At 42.4% G+C, this 18,488-nt stretch overlaps 1 protein-coding gene across 1 annotated transcript in view; it reads left to right on the top strand.

Annotated features, from left to right (window-relative positions):
* The first annotated feature begins 343 nt into the window (after positions 1-343).
* The window catches only part of mtnr1aa (melatonin receptor 1A a), a 94,885-nt gene continuing 76,740 nt past the window's right edge, over positions 344-18,488 (top strand). The window contains exon 1 of the mRNA XM_015963944.3: positions 344-1,657. Within this exon, the coding sequence (XP_015819430.1) occupies positions 1,486-1,657 (172 nt within the window). The 5' untranslated portion in view covers positions 344-1,485. The remainder of the gene's footprint in view (positions 1,658-18,488) is intronic.

The following is an 18,488-nucleotide window of genomic DNA, read 5'->3' as shown; positions in this document are numbered from 1 at the left end:
TGCGCGTACGTGTGTATGTGCGTGTGTGTTTGGGGGTTATTGCATTTACGTTAGTTGTCTCTCAATTACAGTCTCACAACAGAATTCATGCCACAGTGACTCCATGTAACACCAAGAACAGTAGACATAGACAAAAACTGTAGTTTTCTGATACAAGCTTTATTTTTGCATCATCTTACATCTGCAGCACAAAAAACTGCTTGTGGGTTCCACACTTTGATTCTGCTAGCCGTGCACTCTCAGAAGCTGCTTATGTGCATTAAAAGGCGTTAACCCATTTATTTGGAACATCACTCAATAACAATGGGATAATAGCTGTGCTTTGTACAGATCTACCATGTTTTCTCTAATCATACTGGTGCGTCTGACACAAATGATAGCTGATTAGTTTATGATGTCCGTTTGTGTTACCTAAAGTCAAAAAGGAGAGAAAAATGTGATGCAGCCTTGATTTTCAGTGGAACGTGTAAAAAAAAATTCTTTGCCCGTAAACACAACTGTTTTTTTTTAATCAAAACAGATGAACAAAATTCTAATCTAGTGGTAACCTAAACTAAGCACGTTTAGTAAACCCTAAACAAATCCCACTTTTAGAACTTTACAAAATCTCCTAGCGGGCTGTGAAGTTCCGGTGTGTAATTTAGGCTAAAGAGGCACAAACCGTTCCTGCCCCCCACCCCACCCGAGAAAAAATAAATAAATCAAAAAAAAAAAATTGACCAGCTTAATCACCTTAAAATTGTATGTGAGTTTTCATGTTTATAAAATCACAACTGCTATTTAAGTTAAACACAATTCAAATAATCATGAACCTAAGAACAAGTGCATCTCTCAATTACTTTAAAACTTACATGGAAAATGTACATGTGATTAAATCACATCAAGTCTGCGTTTTCTGGCGATTCTTTTCTTCGGTGAAAAAAAAACAGAGAATACAAGATTTATGCTGGAAGTTAATGAATGATTTAAAGACGTGTTTGTGGCTCACATTTGGCTTCGATCCAGAAAGTAAAGAGGTCTAATGAATGATTCTTTAAAATAATAATGAATGGGCTTCTGAAATAATGCAAGCGCAATAAGCCATGAATGAAAGGAAGTAGGACACAGCCGCACGGGTGCTTTTCCGCATCGCAGCCACCAAGCGACAGTGTTTCTCCCTGGGAGTGAGAATTGCCTCTCTTTGGGTTTGTTTGATCACATGCTGCGAAGGTTTGAAGTGGCAGCTCCATGGCATACACACATGCGTACCAACAAAGTGAATGGCACGCGGGCGCAGGAGTGACTCCGAGGCGAGCAGAGCAGCGGCTGGCTCTCCAGAGCTGAATGAGAACCAAGGAGCTGGTGGAGGTGGAGGAGGAGGTGGTAAGGGGGAATGGAAAAGGCACGCGTGGAAATGATGAAACCAGCCTTTAGTTTCAACCCACCGCCGTCCACTTTTTAGGATTCTCGCGCGCAGACTTGCTCAGGTGGGACAAGTTCCGCACAATGTTCATGAATGGGTCTCATCTGAACAGCTCCGCAGACCCGACCGTGAGCCGCCCGCCGTGGGTCACCACCACTCTGGGCTGCTTCCTCATCTTTACCATCGTGGTGGACATCCTGGGAAACCTCCTGGTCATCTTCTCCGTGTACAGGAACAAGAAGCTCAGGAACGCAGGTGAGTGCGGCGCCGCACGTGCGCTGGAACGCATGAAAAAGCACAGGGCGCATGGAGAGGCGCGCGCGTAATAACTCACCCAGACTAAAAGAAAAAAGAAAAAAAAATGAACTAAGTGAAAACGTTTGAATGCTTTTATAGACACACTTTTAACCCACACAAGTGTTTCCGGAGGGGCTTTGTAATCACCCAGGCACATACTTTTACAAGTAAGGGAAACAGTTTGTTTTTATCTTGTAATTTAAATGAATTCCACCAGAATACATTTGCGCTCGTTGTTTAAAAGGCGTTTCTTTAGTCAGGATTTAAAAGAGGGTCCTAGGTAATCTTTCTGGAAACTGGGCCTTTTAAAAATTGGCACCAGCTTTACTGAGTGTGCTTTTGAAGCTGATGAAATTTCACCGACCTCCTTCAAAGTTAAATGAGCTCAGAGGGGAAGAACGACGACAGAGGCAACCTGGAGGAACCCTTCCCCTCCCAGGCTTCCCCTGCTCTGGTGCGGAGTAAATCCTGCTGGAATCATATTAAGTTATCTATTAAGTTAAAATCAAATAGTTAATTGAAAGTTCTGTTTATGTTTTTAAGCACACGCAAATGTCATTACGCGTTGACGCAGCGCGTGGTCGGAGGATGAATGGAGATGGGAAAACGCTGATCTCTTGTTAGTCGAAGGACAGACAGGACGCTGCTGAGAAAGCCCAAGAGGCTCCTGTCCAGCTCAGGTCTGCTCACATTAACTGGCAGCAGCGCACATCCCGGCTGTCGTCATCTGAGACAAGCTGTTTGATCTGCTAAACGCACTCCTGACATTATCCGCGCACGTGCTGCACAAATGTTTGGGTCGTAACGGATTTCCATCTTGAAATGGGGCGGCTATGGGTTATGAAAAGGCTCTGAATCTCATGTATGCGTGGGAGGTGCACAGAAATAGAGGCATAAACATCAGAACTGATAGGGTTTTTATTTCCGATGCCAGCTTGCAGAGATCAGCTGGTGGCTGATATGTGCTGCCAATTTTTTTTTATTTCATGCCAGATATTCTGGCTTTTCCCACCTTGTTTATAAATAATCAAATAAATAAACTGACAAAGTATTACATATACAAAACATGTAAATATAAAATTTCAATTGAAAATAATGCTTTCAAGCATCTATTAAGCAAATGTTTTTTCAGAAACATAAATATACATGCAGGGCTTCCCGCAGTTGTGCTCGACTTAATACTGGCTCCACTGAATGGTAAATAGCCTGCATAGAGCCTTCCGAGGGTTCTACAGCCCCCCAAGGCACTTCACAACAGAATCAGTCATTCACACGCTGCTGGGGATGAGCTACGGCGTAGCCACAGCTGCCCTGGGGTGCACTGACAGAGGCGAGGCCTGCCTAACAGTGGCGCCACCGGTCCCTCCGACCAACATCAGCAGGCAAGGCAGGTAGTGTCTTACCAAGGACACAACAAGAAGCATATCAGTTGATGCTGATGTATACAAAAAATGGTAAATACCCATCAAACAACATTTCGGATTTATGAAAAAAAATGTATGCAGTCAAATCAAATTTGGACCAAAAGCATTGTTATAAAAGTGGAGAAAAGCTGCTGCAGACGTTCAATGCCCAATCAGGGCGTGAGCTTTGAAATTGAACGACATGGTACAGAATGACTGGGCGTATACCGTTGGGTGTATGAGGCTTAAGACTTACTATATTTGTGTTTTGTTCTCATTCTGCCCTCCAACTTACGAGGGATTTAACCAAAAGAAAATCACACTTTCAAAGCTGAATGTGACAACATAAGCCCAATAATAATTCTTTGGTCAATACCATCTCATTGTGATTAGTCAGAGCTGAGATCGAAACACCAGCTGGATTAATTGCACAGCCCTATTTGTAACATCCAATGAAGTGAAAATGCTGCGGTGGGATTTGAAAACAGCTGTGCAGTTAGGCTTGCAGTGTTGTTTTCACACTCCTGTCTTAAGGATTGTTGGTGGTGAAGGGTTAGGGTCATTAAACAGCTCAGTTTTCCTTGCACTCTACCATCCTAAAAGTGTGATTGCCGAGGACTAAAAAGCAACTGAGAAAAAAAGAAGACTAATTGTATTTGCCTCAAACTTTTCATGAATACCAACCAGTCGTGTGCGAGCTTGTGGCTATATTCCTCAGGATCACGTCTTTGGAGCGCTGTCGCTACTTTTCATTCCTAGTTCTGTACGCATGCCTAACTTAAGGCTCTTACAATTTTCTGAATCAGAAAGCTGCAGGCAGATGCATTGATTGATGTAAAAATGGTTTTCTGCACGCTTTAATCCTCATTTATTGTAAAAGCCATTGAAGGAATTCGATGCCCCGTATGATTGTTTGTGCAGCCGTCTGACTTCACCTGTTGAAAAATCTCCCTTTACTGTATTTTAACAGTTTCCTTTTCCAGCTAAAATTTCCTTTTGGTGAAAATATGCAGTTTCTTCCATAGATAAACAAGTGGGCATATTTTCTTGGCATGTATTAAGTCACAAGATAAATAATAAGTACTGAAATACACCCAGTGGAAAACCTGGCAGGCAGCATGGTCAAATATTGCAGGTAGCAGCCGAACTTCTGTCTCTGCATGGCCAAACCCTCTGCTGGTGCATGACATGGCCCATGATAGTGAGCATAAAGCCAACAACACCAAGTGTTTTGCATGGGTGAACACAGCTCTACTCATTTCCAATAAATCACCTTAAATGTATTGATTCTTTAGGAGACGAGGGGATTTCAATTTTCATGCTTATTATAAAATAAATCAAGCCAGCACATGTTGTCTGCCAGTCTGGAGGAGGATCTTAGGAGTTAGACATGGAATTTCAAGAAAAGTTTCAAGGAATACCAGATTATGTGTGAATGGGGACCCTTGGGGGTCTTGGCGGTGGCCGAGGGTTGCTGCCTGACATCTGCATTGCCCCTGAGTAGATCTGGGCGGGGCCTTGGGAGTCGGGTCCTAACGTGTATGCTGCAGGGAAGAAGGCGGGAACATGCGGCAGTGCCTGGCCTAGGCTCAGGGGCCTCAGGTAGACCTTGGCTCCTCTGCTGTCCCATCACGGGGGGGGGGGGGGGGGGGGGGGTCACTATATTGAAGCAGGTGGAGGGAGACTAGGGGTCTTAGCGCACCTCTGTTGTTGCTTGGCTTCCTGGGATGGAGGCTAGGAGAGGGATCTGGCCGTCTGGTTGGGGTCTGGGGTGGTGGGTTGCTGTGCTCGGCGTTGGGTGGGGGAGCCTGCTCATCAGCACCCCAGCAGAAAGGGTCGAACTCTGGTAACCGGTGATGGTTGTACCCTTTGTGCAGCAGTACCGGACCAGAGTGAATAGGGTGTGTATGGGGAGCATGAGTGGGTGTCCGGCGTGCATTTTTGCAAGTCTTTGGTTGTATGTGTATGTGTGAGCGTCTGCCTGATAAATCCCGGTGGCTCCCTGGTGGGGTCTGATTCCCTGGGCTCTGCTGGGTCCCCGGCGGGGGCTAGTTGCCACTGGGTCCCGGGTTGCTGGGTTCCGGGCACGACCGGCTAGGGGGTGGGAGGCTGCGGGGGGGGGGGGGTAGCTCCTAAGCACTGGAATAACCTACCCCTCACTCTGTGTTCTATTGATTCTGTTGACAAGTTCAAGAGTGAGCTTAAGACTCATTTATTTGTTCAGGCATTCGTCTAGTTATTTTAGAGCTGTTATGTTTTCTGTGTGGTCTTGGCCTTTTATGATATGTTTTTTATTTATTTCTATAAATTGTTTTTATTTACTGCTTTTATTTTACTAATTTTTTGTTTAAACTTTTACAGTGTTGTCGAGCACCTTGTGGCTTATGCCTGGGAAAGGTGCTATACGAATAAAGTTTACTTACTTGCCGCTGATGTCTCCTGGGACTCTGCCGGCTGCTGGTTGTGACCCCCTCGAGGCAATCCTCTGGGTCTCTTGAGGGGGGCGGGGGCTTTTCTGGTTGCAGTCTCCCTGGGGTCCCTGTGCTCTGGGGCAGCACCAGGATTTCTGGGACTTGGAGCTCCTTCCGTCTCTAACACATCTTTGGGGGCAGATATGTGGCCCCTCACACTCTCTATTGGACGCTCCTATAGAGAAACCTTACATAAACAAGTGCGTGTACACACACAGGTGCTCTCATGGTGCTCTCATAAGTATGGACATGGGCATGTTTAACACATGCCTTAAGGCTGTGGTTGCCACTAAATGCACTGTGATTTATTATCGTGTGATTGTTCAGTTAAACAATGTTGATTTTATATTTCATCATCACGTTGACGCAGCGAAAGCTTGCTCTAGTTGTATTGTTGTGTGTCCCTTTTTTGCAGGTCTAGAAGCAGACTCTTGTTCATCATTGATTGTTTATTTATGTGGAACCCTCACCATGTGACCCTCATGTCCGTGGTGTCTCTGGAGGAGCAGATAGTAAACAAGATCTCCTGTAACTTAAAATAAACCAAAGCTTCCTCCCACTTTCTCTTTAAGCTGAATTTAACATCAGTTTATCATCACGAAACAAAAGAATAAAGTGGAACGGAAACTTCTATCTTATATTTCTCTCTCCTTTAACTTCCTTGTGTCCCTAAAGAAAAGAGACAGATGATCACGCTGCAGCCGCCATCACTGACCCCGCCCCCTCCCCACGACCGTATGTCCCGCATCACAACACTCGGTCTGTCTGGAGACTCGAGGAGAAATAATAATGAAATTATAAAAATAATAATGCGTGTTTGGAGGTGTGTCCTCCATTCCTCTCTTTTGTGTGAGCAGACAATTAGCCCCTCTCTCTCTCCCAGTCGCTGATCGAGCGAGCGGAGCGTGCTGCGTGACAACCCAGCTCAAATCCAACAGAACCGATCGGGCTGATTCGGTTCGGAATCGGTTTCAAGCGCTCAGCCCTGCAGTACCACATAAAGGAGGACCAACGTTTCCTACCCGGTAAATGTGGAGAACACCGCTCTGACAGATCTGGATGCTACGCTGGTGCCGCCGTTACAATAACAAAACATTCCACTATAATCGATCATGATGTACTCTTCTTTGATGCCGAATCGTGTATGCATTGATGGTTTGATTATTTTCCTCAGCCTTATCCTACACCTCCCGGTCGGCCGTTGGGGGTGAGGTTGAGGGGTGCGCGCGGGGTGAGGGGGCCACAAAGAGAGGGCTCGTGGGCCGGACGTGGCCCGCGGGCCGCCTATTGAGTACCACTGTCCTAGACCTTTTCTGACTCATCTACATGACTGAGATGTAACTAATAATAGGTAATGCTCAACTTTGGCTTTTGAACTCGGCATGTAACCAACTGTTCATTCTTCTTCCTGTGCTCGGTATTAAAATAAAGCATTTAAAGAAAGTTTAAACAAATAAAAAATGACCAAGTATGAAATGTTAAACAAATAAAATACAAAAAAACAGCTAATGACAATTTCTTAGAGCATTTATTAAGCAGACGTTTTCAGGAACATGGTAAATGGTAAATGGTAACTGGCCCGTATTTGATATAGCACCTTCTAGAGTCCTGGAACCCCCCAAGGCGCTTTACAACACAATCAGTCATTCACCCATTCACACACGCATTCACACACTGGTGGGGATGAGCTACGATGTAGCCACAGCTGCCCTGGGGCGCACTGACAGAGGCGAGGCTGCCGAGCACTGACGCCACCGGTCCCTCCGACCACCACCAGCAGGCAAGGGGGGTTAAGTGTCTTGCCCAAGGAAACAACGACAGTGACAGACTGAGCCAGGCTCGAACCTGCAACCTTCGGGGTGAGCACTTAACTCCTGTGCCACCATCGCCCCATAAATATACATTTAAAGAAAAATTAGCCGCACTGGCCTATTTTTATCAGCTCTACTAAAAACGTACATTGGTTGATTCTGACTTATGAAAAATGGCAAATATCAGCCGGATGTATGGGTTTATCCCTAGTGGACGTAAAACAACAGAATCATTAGTGACAAAACTACCAGAAAAGAAATAATACAAAAAAATATGACTGACTAAGAACATGACGAAAATAAACTTCTAAATCTAACACTGTGACAAGACAGGAACAACGCGATAGTAATTTATTAGTGAACAACCTGGTTGTAGGATGAAACAAACGTCCTCTAAATGTGTCTCTCATTAAAACATGCCAAAGCTGACAGCCTGAAAATGTTTCTGGTTCTGGTTCTGGTTGACAAGCTAATGGCTAGTCTGAGGTGGATAAGTGAAGTACTGGCTTCGTAAAAAAAAATTTTATTAAAAAAGCTCACACTAGGGCCGTACGATTTGACGATATAAGATCTTTAAGGATTTTAATGTGATGAGGATATACCAAAGCTCGGAGATCGTAGAACCATTTATTTGTGTTTTATCACCCGTCTGGGCCATTATTTGTAACGCGGCACACACTTGTTTTTATTTTTCTCAAAGCTTGCTCTAAAATGGTCATTACATGTATTCTCACGTGGCTGCTTGATCAGGAAACCTCTGGGTCAACGTTCTGCTCTAAATTTAACATTTGGCATCCTGGCTTTTATTAATTGGGGACATTTGTTCGTGTTTTAGCCGGTTTTAGCGAGCCTTTTCATCGTGGCTGTCGACTGGAGCTCGGTTTAACTCGTTTGTGTATAAGAAGATGGGCCAAACCCCACCCTTGCGTCAGGAAACAGCTATGGAAAGCAGCAAGTTCAAAATGCCCATGAGCATATTAATGCTGTTGTAGTGAATTCAAATACATTACAAATAACCAGGGAGGCATCCTGACCAGATGCCCGAGCCACCTCAACTGGTTCCTCTCCATGTGGAGGAGCAGCATATCTACTCCGAGCCCCTCCCGGACGACCGAGCTTCTCACCCTATCTCTAAGGGAGAGCCCAGCCACTAGGATGGAAGGTCCGTGCTCCAACATTTCTGAAGTGAGACCACTGGTTTCAAACAAAATAATAAACTAAGCCAAAGATTTCATTTCATGCTATTTCTTAGGCACTGGAACCGTGGCATAAATATTTAAGTGTAAAGCTGCTCCAAAGACATGACAACCTAAAATATGGACCCATTATAGATTTTTAAAGGGAAGGCAATTTTTAGTTTTATCGTGTTTATAGTAATAAAACAGATTTGCTATTTTTCTTACCTAAATTATTAACTCCATCTCCGGCGCATTTTGGCAGCGGCAAGTTTCCACAGCAAACAGAAGCCACTATGGAACATTTCAGGCGCGTTCCAGAGGCATCTCACTGTTGCAGCATGCTTCTGGGACACATTAAGCTTTGCAATTAATATATGGCTAATAAATACCAGTGTAAAGCATCCGTTACATTTCTAAATAAAAGAATGTTGCAGGGTTAGGATTCCTAAACATCATGTCTACTGGTGACCAGCTAATTTGCTCCCTGCCACTACAGCATTATATATAACATCACACATTATTTTTACAAAGAGAACACCACACTTCACAAACAGTGGCATTGCTTTGTGTCTGACGTGCTCCCAGTGGGGATTTATACGACACAGAGCTTGCAACTAAACCGCACTACTGCCGTAATGCGCCTGGTATAAATGAGAAAGGTGAAATTTAAAGCAGCGTAGGTCAAAAAAGTAGCTTTTGCATCAACTACTCAAATATTTGAGATTACAGTTAAATAAATAACACTCAACATTGTAACTGGTCCCACTGTCACCAGTCTGTCCAATCAGAGCTAATCTCTGTCTCTTCGTTCTGAGGCTGTTCCACAACTTCTACTAAAATAGCATTTCCTATCTGTATGAAGCACACACACACACACACACACACACACACACACACACACACACACACACACACACACACACACACACACACACACACACACACACACACACACACACGCTGTCTCTTTTTAAGTGTGTTTCTTCTCCAGTGGTGCTTGACTTGGCTGTTTGCCAGCACAACAATATTTCGACTCCAGTATCAGTTACAGTTATTATTGGTAATGAATGTTTTGCAGCATTAATGTGGCCTCAGGTCGTATTTGCGTGCATTTCTAATTAAAACCTTGTAGCTTTGGCTTTGTTGTGACATCATAAGCGGAAATTGGCTCAGCACCACGGAGCTTAGATGAGAAATGTCAATGAAAAGAAAACAAACCAGCGTCTGTGGATGTTATACAGTAGATGTTGATTTCACAGCTTCCTGTTTTGATTGCGGAGACCTACTCTGTGAGAAACTGTGGGCCGTTGGTCCAGGCTTTGTTAAAGTCTCCTTCATCCATATCAGGATCCATAATTGTTGCTGTGAATTGAACAAGGAAACAGTCATGTTTGTCTTAACCCTATTTTTTATTAATAATTCTCTCTTAGACATCTATAGCATATTATTATGCCTTGTTACAACCTAATTGTTTAAATCTTTACAACCTGTTGCTCCTCTAAACCAACACCAGCCATATTTTGCTAAAGCCCTACAGGCTAAAGCATGAATGTGAAGTTTGTCACAGTTTAGAAAGGAAGCAGACTTTGTAAGACTACACTGCACAAAGTTTCCTCTGCCAGCAGTGTCAATGTCAGGTGGCCGTATCATGTGCTCCTGCTTCTGATGACAAGGATGCCTCTTTGCAAAGCCGGCAGAACACCCCATGGCTCACACAGCTACAGTTTCACAGTCACCGAGGGACAGGAACTGACAAGGCACGAACTGCTGCTTGGAACTGGATCTAGTTGTATTATGTGGGGATAAAAATAATCAGTTCATTCAGTGCACCATGATCAAAGTGCTTGTTTTTGAAGCTGAAACTTCAAGAAGCCAAAGAATCGTGTCAAACATAAATAGAGTCTGGATCTGATGAAAAATTTCCTGCAGAATACGTTTTATTTTTAGAAATTAAAGCTATTTTTGATGCAGGTATATTTCCTAATGAGAACGTGTTTAGTGAGATGGTAGATTAATAGAGCTTTGAATAGTTACGTTGAAAAATGCCCCAAAATGTTTGAATATGAACATTTTTGGTTTGTAACATATTTTTACATCGTCATTGTGTGGATCATATACTTTAGGACCCTGTAGACACGTCGACTGGGTATCCCACAAAAAGAACCTGGCCACGTGCGTACCCGGCCTAAACCAGTGCTCTCCAACACCTGATTTACCCGTTGGGCAGGTCATCAAGCTCTGCAGAAACTTTTTAATTATTCAGTGATTCAAATCAGGTGTGTTGGAGCAGAGAAACCACCAAACATGCTGGACTGTTGAACTCAACAAAACGTGTTGGAGACCACTGCTGTTCTAAGTTTTGGACTTTGCTCTCCAATATCTGGATCTCTTGAACACATCCCAGAAACAGGAATCAGAAGCAGCCTGTGGTTCAGAGTGGAGTGTAAAGTGTCAAATGAAGATTGCTTAAAAACTAAATTTGGCATGTGATGGCACCCAGATCAGTCATTTTGTCTGCTTCAACTGCCAGGACAAGACAGGCAAAAAAAAAATAAAATGAAATATTTGTTAGATTTTTTCTACATTCCAACAATTTCACAAATAGTCCACACTGAATGACCCTCAGGACTTCCTCTGCTGAAGGGAAACACTGTTGTTTCTCCTGTAAAGTCCATTCTGTGTCAGCTGAAAGCTTCAGCTGTAAAGAGTACGTTTGAATTACTGCATCACGTAAAAACACCATCAAACGTGAGTCTAGAGTATCTACGGTTATATATCAGGATTAATACACAATAAATAACGGTGGCATCCTGATGAAAATCTTGCTGGTTTGAACTTTGAATCGAACGTTTCTCCGTTTATGATGATGCTCTGTCTGCTCTCTGCTGAGCATAAGCAGAGTTCAGGTGGTGTTCTTAGCTTCAGTTATTGAGTGAAAACCCACACACTCTTTTCTGACTTAAGTGCTACTTTTTCATTCTTCGCCAAAACACAAATTAAAACCACGTTTCTAACATTAGCAGTTGCACATTTCATGCAGCTCATTAAGAAGGCCATTTCCCTGTCTTCAGTATGACCCAGCACCCTGAGAAGGATGGTTTAAGGTTAGACTAACATCATCTCATGCCATTGGCTGTTGATTGGCTCACAGCATCCCATCATATTTACAGCTCTCTTAGCAGATATGTCAAAGTGCAGGAATCGTAGCTGCTCCCAGTTTGATGACTGCGATAAACATCAGAGCGGCTCAGTGTGGCGGAGCGGCTTAACATTACACAAGCAACAGGGTGAAACACACTAATTGGGGACCCAGTGCAGCTAGCAGGTCATGACTTTGGAATTAATTAATAGTTTGCCCAAGCTGAATAATTGAACATAGATTGTTAGAGGATAATGATCTCTTTCTTTTACTCATAGCTCTTAAGTCTCTGCTATAGATTAGTTTAATGTCCAGTAATCCAACCAGGAGGCTGTTTCGCTTCTGATAATTTACTTCTCCCACTTGTCGGCAAACACCTTCAGGCCCTTATGTGTTTCCCACTAATTACGTTGGTCTCATATGAAGGATTAAACCTCAAACATCTGATCACATCAGCCACGGAAATGTGTATGTGCTGGAAGGGTGTAGACGGTTCTGTTGCTTTCCTTTAGTTTTCCATACACATTGGGAGGTGTGCAAAATATTTCACCAATAAAAATGAGGTTCTTGATTACAGCAGAGATTACTCCAGTGGTCTTAGTGTTCTGATGAAACATTTAAATATCAGACAACAACCACTCTGACCACTTGGGATACAGCTTCAGAGAAATGTTATTTAAAAAAATGTTTTATGTTCAAGTCAGAAGGTTAACAAGCTAACAAGAAGATGGAAAACTTCTCTAATGCTGAAGGACTACTATCGTAATAAGTCCAGTAAGTGCTCCCAACCGTAAAACACCCAAGAGATCTATAATATGGCAATATATTTACCATTTTACTGTGTACGACTTGTCTTCGCTAGTCATCTAGGATCTTCTGGTGCTGATCCATAACTGGCTACAGCCATGAAACTCGTGAAGCGGCAGTGAGAGTCACTTTTTGTTTAAAAGAATTGACTACAGTACCCAAATTTGACCAAAGGATGTCATTCTTACATATTGCACCTTTAAAGATGGGTGGCTTTTAATGAAATGGAGCTTGTTTATTCCGTCATTGAATTTTATGAAAGCTATTATGAAATATTATGTAACAAAATTACACTTTAAAAGCAACACTCAAACATGGCTATCTGCACTGGGGTTGTGCATCTCTAGTCTACAGTCAATACCAAGAAAGGGCAATATGGCCTCAAATCTAGATCGCTATACAATTTCAAGCACATACGGTAGCAATACATATCATGTCTTCTTTTCTTCTGTTTCTACATGTCAACATGACTTACTAGATACTGCAAAACATAATAAAAATACAAAACATTTCAAGTAAAATTTATATTTTATTTTATTTTTACAAACAATGTAATACAAAAATGATCATAAAATGACTAAAAATGAAGATATCTGAAATTATTATTTAATTGGTGAACTTCTGAGTAAAACATTTAACCATTTTCCCTGTGTGTAAGCCAAATGATGAGATAATTTCTCACAGTTTTAATTGCTGGATCAATAAAAATGATCCATGAACAGCCAAAGGAGTTTTTAAGTTATTCTTAGTATTGATCCTTTGTTTGAGCGGGAAAGAAATACTCCGACTTCTACAAAACTTTCTGACATGAACATAAAACACTTTTTTAAAATCACCTTTTCCTGAACCCGGACCCTTACTCTGTCAGATGTATAGATGTCTGATATTTAGAGGGTTTATCAGGACACTGAGACCTGCCTGGGGGGATCTGTGCATATGAGAACCTCATTTTCACTGGTGAAATATTTTGTTTTCCAGATGTTCCATGAGAAAACATCTGTTTTTGTACATGCATCATTAAACACACCTCTCTCTCCAAGTTTCCCACCTCTTATCAGGCTCCCTTTTTTTCTCCCAAGCATTGCTCACCCTCATACAACCAACATTTTACCTTTTTTTTCTTCCATATTAAATTTGACCTTCTTGGCTTCATGTTTCATGACAACCTGTCTGTTTGCATCACTTTGATCCAACACCCCACTGTTCTCTTAGGATTTTATGTTGTCAAGCTGCATACCTGTGGAGGAATTCTGCCAATAGCTCTCTGCATCAAGCCACTCAGGCAATAAGTCGAGTTTTGCACTAACCCTGCGGATCTAGATTCCAAAATGGCCCAGCGGACAAAGTGATTTTAAGCTGTTTATTAGTGTGAAACAATGACCAGCTTCACACGGTCCAGTTTAATAAGAACAGGTGTTGGACATCTGTTCGTGACCCCCCACAACCACTTTCACACGCTCGCAGAGGACAGCGTGATTTCACTGTTAATGATGAACATAATGAGCCTGTTTATGCTGCCAGAGAGCAGACGCTCCCAACCCCGCTCCCCACCTCTCCCCTCATGTTTGCCTGCCTTATTTTTAATCATTACTTATATTATAAAGTGAAAATTTCTTTCTGCTTGAAAGAAGTGTGAAATGAAGTGTGTGTGTGGGCTTTAAGCAGTGAGATCAACTCAAAGCTAACGTTTAACCAGGGGGAGGATGAAAAATTCATACACACCTTAAAGTGCTTACACCTGTTTGATTTTATGCTCATGCACACATAAGCATATTAGCATTTGTTAAGCGTTTTTTGGGGGGATTCTGATGTGTGTTTATGCGTAGAAGTTGTAGAAAGCTGTCGGAGCTAAGTCAACATGGAGTAAAAGCTGTAAGTCTTGTAGGACTGATGAGCTAACGGCTAGTCAGAAAGCAGCCAATGCCAAAGTGTCTTTTTAAACAGTTTTAATGTCTAAAGATTCACAGTGGTTCATGTAGTGTTTTTGTAACCTTTACACCAGCATTACTTGACTTTTTTTTTACATGAATTTAGAATAGAATAGAATAAACTTTATTAATTGCATGGTGGGGAAATTTACTCGTTAAGGCAGCACATACACTTGGAGAAGAGGGAAAAAGTTATTGAGGTAAATACACAAAGACAGTAGGCTATTATCATAACCATCAGCAAGTAACATTATAAATAAATAGAAAATTGAGTTTCCAACCAGAAAGAGCATAAAGGACACAGGCATTTAAATAGAATCAGGGTATTGCACACACACTGAATACACCTCTGATGTTAGTGTAAGAAGGGATAATGCCAGTACCAGTTCAACTGAGGAGTTGTACCCTCTTACTGCAGAGGGGATGTAATTGAGTACAAAATTATCAAAGTATTGATACTCGTACTTAAGTAGGAAATTTTAGTACTCTTTCCACCTCTGGCTTTAAGTTTTCATTGTTTCTTTAACTGTCAGACATTATTGTATTAACAACTGAAACTGTAATCCTCTCCATCTTCGTATGCCACTATCACAAGAACAAAAATCTCAGTCTGTCCCACAATGAATTCTGGGAAAGCATTTACAAATGATGATACAACAGACCCAACCTTTTCATTGGAAAACAAATAAAGATACATTTGAGGATGCAGTTTGAGTGTCCTAACTGTTTGGAAGGCCTTGTAGCTTTGCCGTGACGTAATCGGCCTTAAAATGCTTTTAAACTCAATTTCTCCAACCCTTGCCTTTGAGGTTTAATTGAAAGACTCATTCTTAACTCTTACTGACACTGTCAAAACTATTCATTAATTGGTGAGTAAAGCATTTATCCATTTTGAAAGTGGGCAAGCTAAATAATAATAATAATTGTCAGTTTTAATTGCTGGATCCTTAACAATAATCTATGAATCGCCGAAGGAGATCTCAAATGATTCTTAATCTTGATCATTTGTTCAGGTGGAAAAGAAATGAAGGTGCTCAGTAAGGTGCCTACAATGACTAAAATGATAATTACTCATAACTCTTACCCAGAAACACACATCTAAATGGCAGATCAGTTCCTTTGAGTAACGTTTGAGCTAACAGAAAAAAGAAATGCCGTCATCTTCCTTTAAGGTGCCCTTGAATGAAACATTTGCTCCACGACTGCTGGTCCACTGTAGCTGGACTCCGCAGCTTCCAGCTGTGAGTGTGTCAGACCCCATGAGTGTTACGGCACTGCAACAATGATGAAAGAAGAAGGTGTTGACTTTCTACTAAACAAAAGTTGAAACAATCAGTCTGGTGCCTTCAATATGATAAACATCTCCTATTTTCATTTTTCTCCATTAACGGGGTCAAAATGAGAGGTCATAGTTCAGCCACTGCACTCAAAAGCAAACGGCTAAATCAGGAAGCCTCAGCAGTCTCCGTGAGCCTGATCCATGATTCACTTTACCGCCGTGTAATGATGGTTATTACGGCAGACACATGAATGCCATTTGATGTGAACGCTGCCTCATGCAGCCTTTTCAAACTGCTCTCTCTCTCCTTCTCCCTTCTCTCTCGTGCTTCAGCGAAGTAGTTTATCATACTACACTTACTCACATATACACACTCCACATGAGTGCACCATTAAAAAATAACTATTTCACAAAGTGCACAGTGAAGACACGAGGGCATTACATTCAGGAGGTTAGATGGGGCCATGCTGTCTGTATAAATTAGTCACAGCCAGGTTCACATTTAGAAAAAAAACTAGTTTTTGGTAAAACAGCAACTCTTCTGTTCCATAATTAGATGATGATAATACCAGAGTGGTAAATTTAAGTTGTATATTTTCATCCATCCATCCATCCATCCATTTTCTGAACCCGCTTGTCCACGTAGAGTCGCGGGGGGGCTGGTGCCTATCTCCAGCGCAATCAGGCGGGGTACACCCTGGACAGAGCCAGTCCATCGCAGGGCAACACAGAGACACACAGGACAACCAATCATGCACACACACACACACACACACACACACACACACACACACACACACCTAAGGACAGTTTAGACAGACCATTTAACCTAACAGTCATGTTGTTGGACTGTGGGAGGAAGCCGGAGTACCCGGAGAGAACCCACACATGCACAGGGAGAACATGCAGAACACAGGGAAGCGAACCCAGGACCTTCTCGCTGCAAGGCAACAGCTCTAACCACTGTGCCACTGAGCAGCCGTTGTACTTTTTCTACTCTCATAATGATAAAAGATGCCTTAAAGAGAGGGAAAATGTCTCCCCGATGGTCCAAACATCTGTTTCCTGAGACGTTTATGAAGACACATTAGTTTCTTTCTTCTGCACATGACGACGCTCATCCCGATTGTCCTCAGGACTCTTCTTGTTTTTGCATGATGTCGTTACCAGTGGCTACAAGTGTTCTCCAGTCACAGAAGCTACGTGCAGCTGATTTAAACATAGCAGCACTACAGCTGAGAGAGAACTCTTGACTCGTTCCATTAGGTCTGTTTGTCATAGTCTCTTCAGCTGCAGCTCCAATAATTACAGCTAAATATCTGGATGCAGAGGGTGAATTCAGCAACTTATCTCATCAAAAACACGGTCATTAACTAGACATAAACACCTTTTTTATTTGGTTTGGAAACCTTCATTTGTTTCTGAACCCCCTCTGTGAGGCAGGTTTGGTGTCTAAAATGTTTTTGGGCCTTCCTACACTAGCCTCAAAGCAAGGCCGGATTAACCATATGGGCAACTGGGCAATTGCCCAGGTCCCATGAACTCTGAAGGGCCCAGGGCAGAAAGGGCACGAGCAAAATACTGTATCTGTAATCTCCTGCTTTATATTAAACTAGGGTGACCGTACGTCCTGTTTTTCCCGGATGTGTCCACTTTTCACTCTCTGTCCGGGGCGTCCGGACTGGGAGTTCTTGTATTGATGAAAATGTCCGGCTTTTCATCCAGGAGCAGGGATTGAATTATGGGGGAGCTGGATATCCTACACATCCAGGGGAGCCGGAAACAAGTTTTCTACCTATATTACATCATTTATGGACTCTTTTGAGCAGAGAGCACAGACAGCAGCACAGCGCTCCAGGCTGCTGCGTCCAGCGCACGGTCCATTGTCAAAGAGGTGTAACCAAAAAACTATAATTAACACACGATCGTTCATGTCCGCACATGTTCTCTACTTTCTGTCTTATTTGTGCCTGAAGCGCTCTGCTACTGCGGAGCTCATCACCTGTGCTGTGGTGATTTCACCTCACTGACTCAGCATCGAAACGCGCTCTCCGCTTTGCGGTCAGGAGATCCCTTTGATCTGCTCAGAAGTAACTGATGAGGTGAAAAAGTAAGAATCCAGGCAACAGTTTTTCTGGAGAGTTTAGAGGAGATGCAGGAAGATGAGAGACAGACAGGACAGGAAAAAAGTTAAATAAAAACAAGAAAACTTAACAAAGTGTTGAAAAGTAAAATAGGTAGATTTATCTCCACTACACGTTTTTACCTGTATAAAACAATAAGTTATACACATGTAATATTTATACATCTGATTCAATTCAGATCACCTTCAAAACTCAGTCACACACCCAGGGCCGTTTCAAGGCATGTTCGGGCCAAGGCAAAATGACCCCCCCCCCCCCCAATAATTGGGCCCCCCAGAAGCCTCTGTGTAATTCATACCCTCTCCAGTAGTGTTAGTTATACAGTGTTTGTAAAAGCCCCTCAGACATTACTGACATGTTCTAATATTATCAGATGAAGAACTAAATTATCAGACATGTTGTCTCATCTGCTGCTTTTCTAAACTTGCAAAAAGTAACAAAATGATCTGAAAGCCACTATTTGTGGATTCTCTGAAAGTTTCCATGGAGTGTGTGACAACTTATTTTCTCATTGATCCTATCGTCTAATCTCACAGCTGAAACAAGCATCCTTAATAATCTGTACAGAGGAAGCGTACCGATGCTGTAGTAAAACAAAAGGTATAATAATTTATTATTAATAAAACCTT

This window comes from Nothobranchius furzeri, chromosome 4, assembly GCF_043380555.1.
Source record: "Nothobranchius furzeri strain GRZ-AD chromosome 4, NfurGRZ-RIMD1, whole genome shotgun sequence".
Classification (NCBI taxonomy): Eukaryota; Metazoa; Chordata; class Actinopteri; order Cyprinodontiformes; family Nothobranchiidae; genus Nothobranchius; species Nothobranchius furzeri.
Note: the sequence above shows the minus strand (reverse complement) of the source record. Positions and strands in the feature narration are given on the sequence as shown.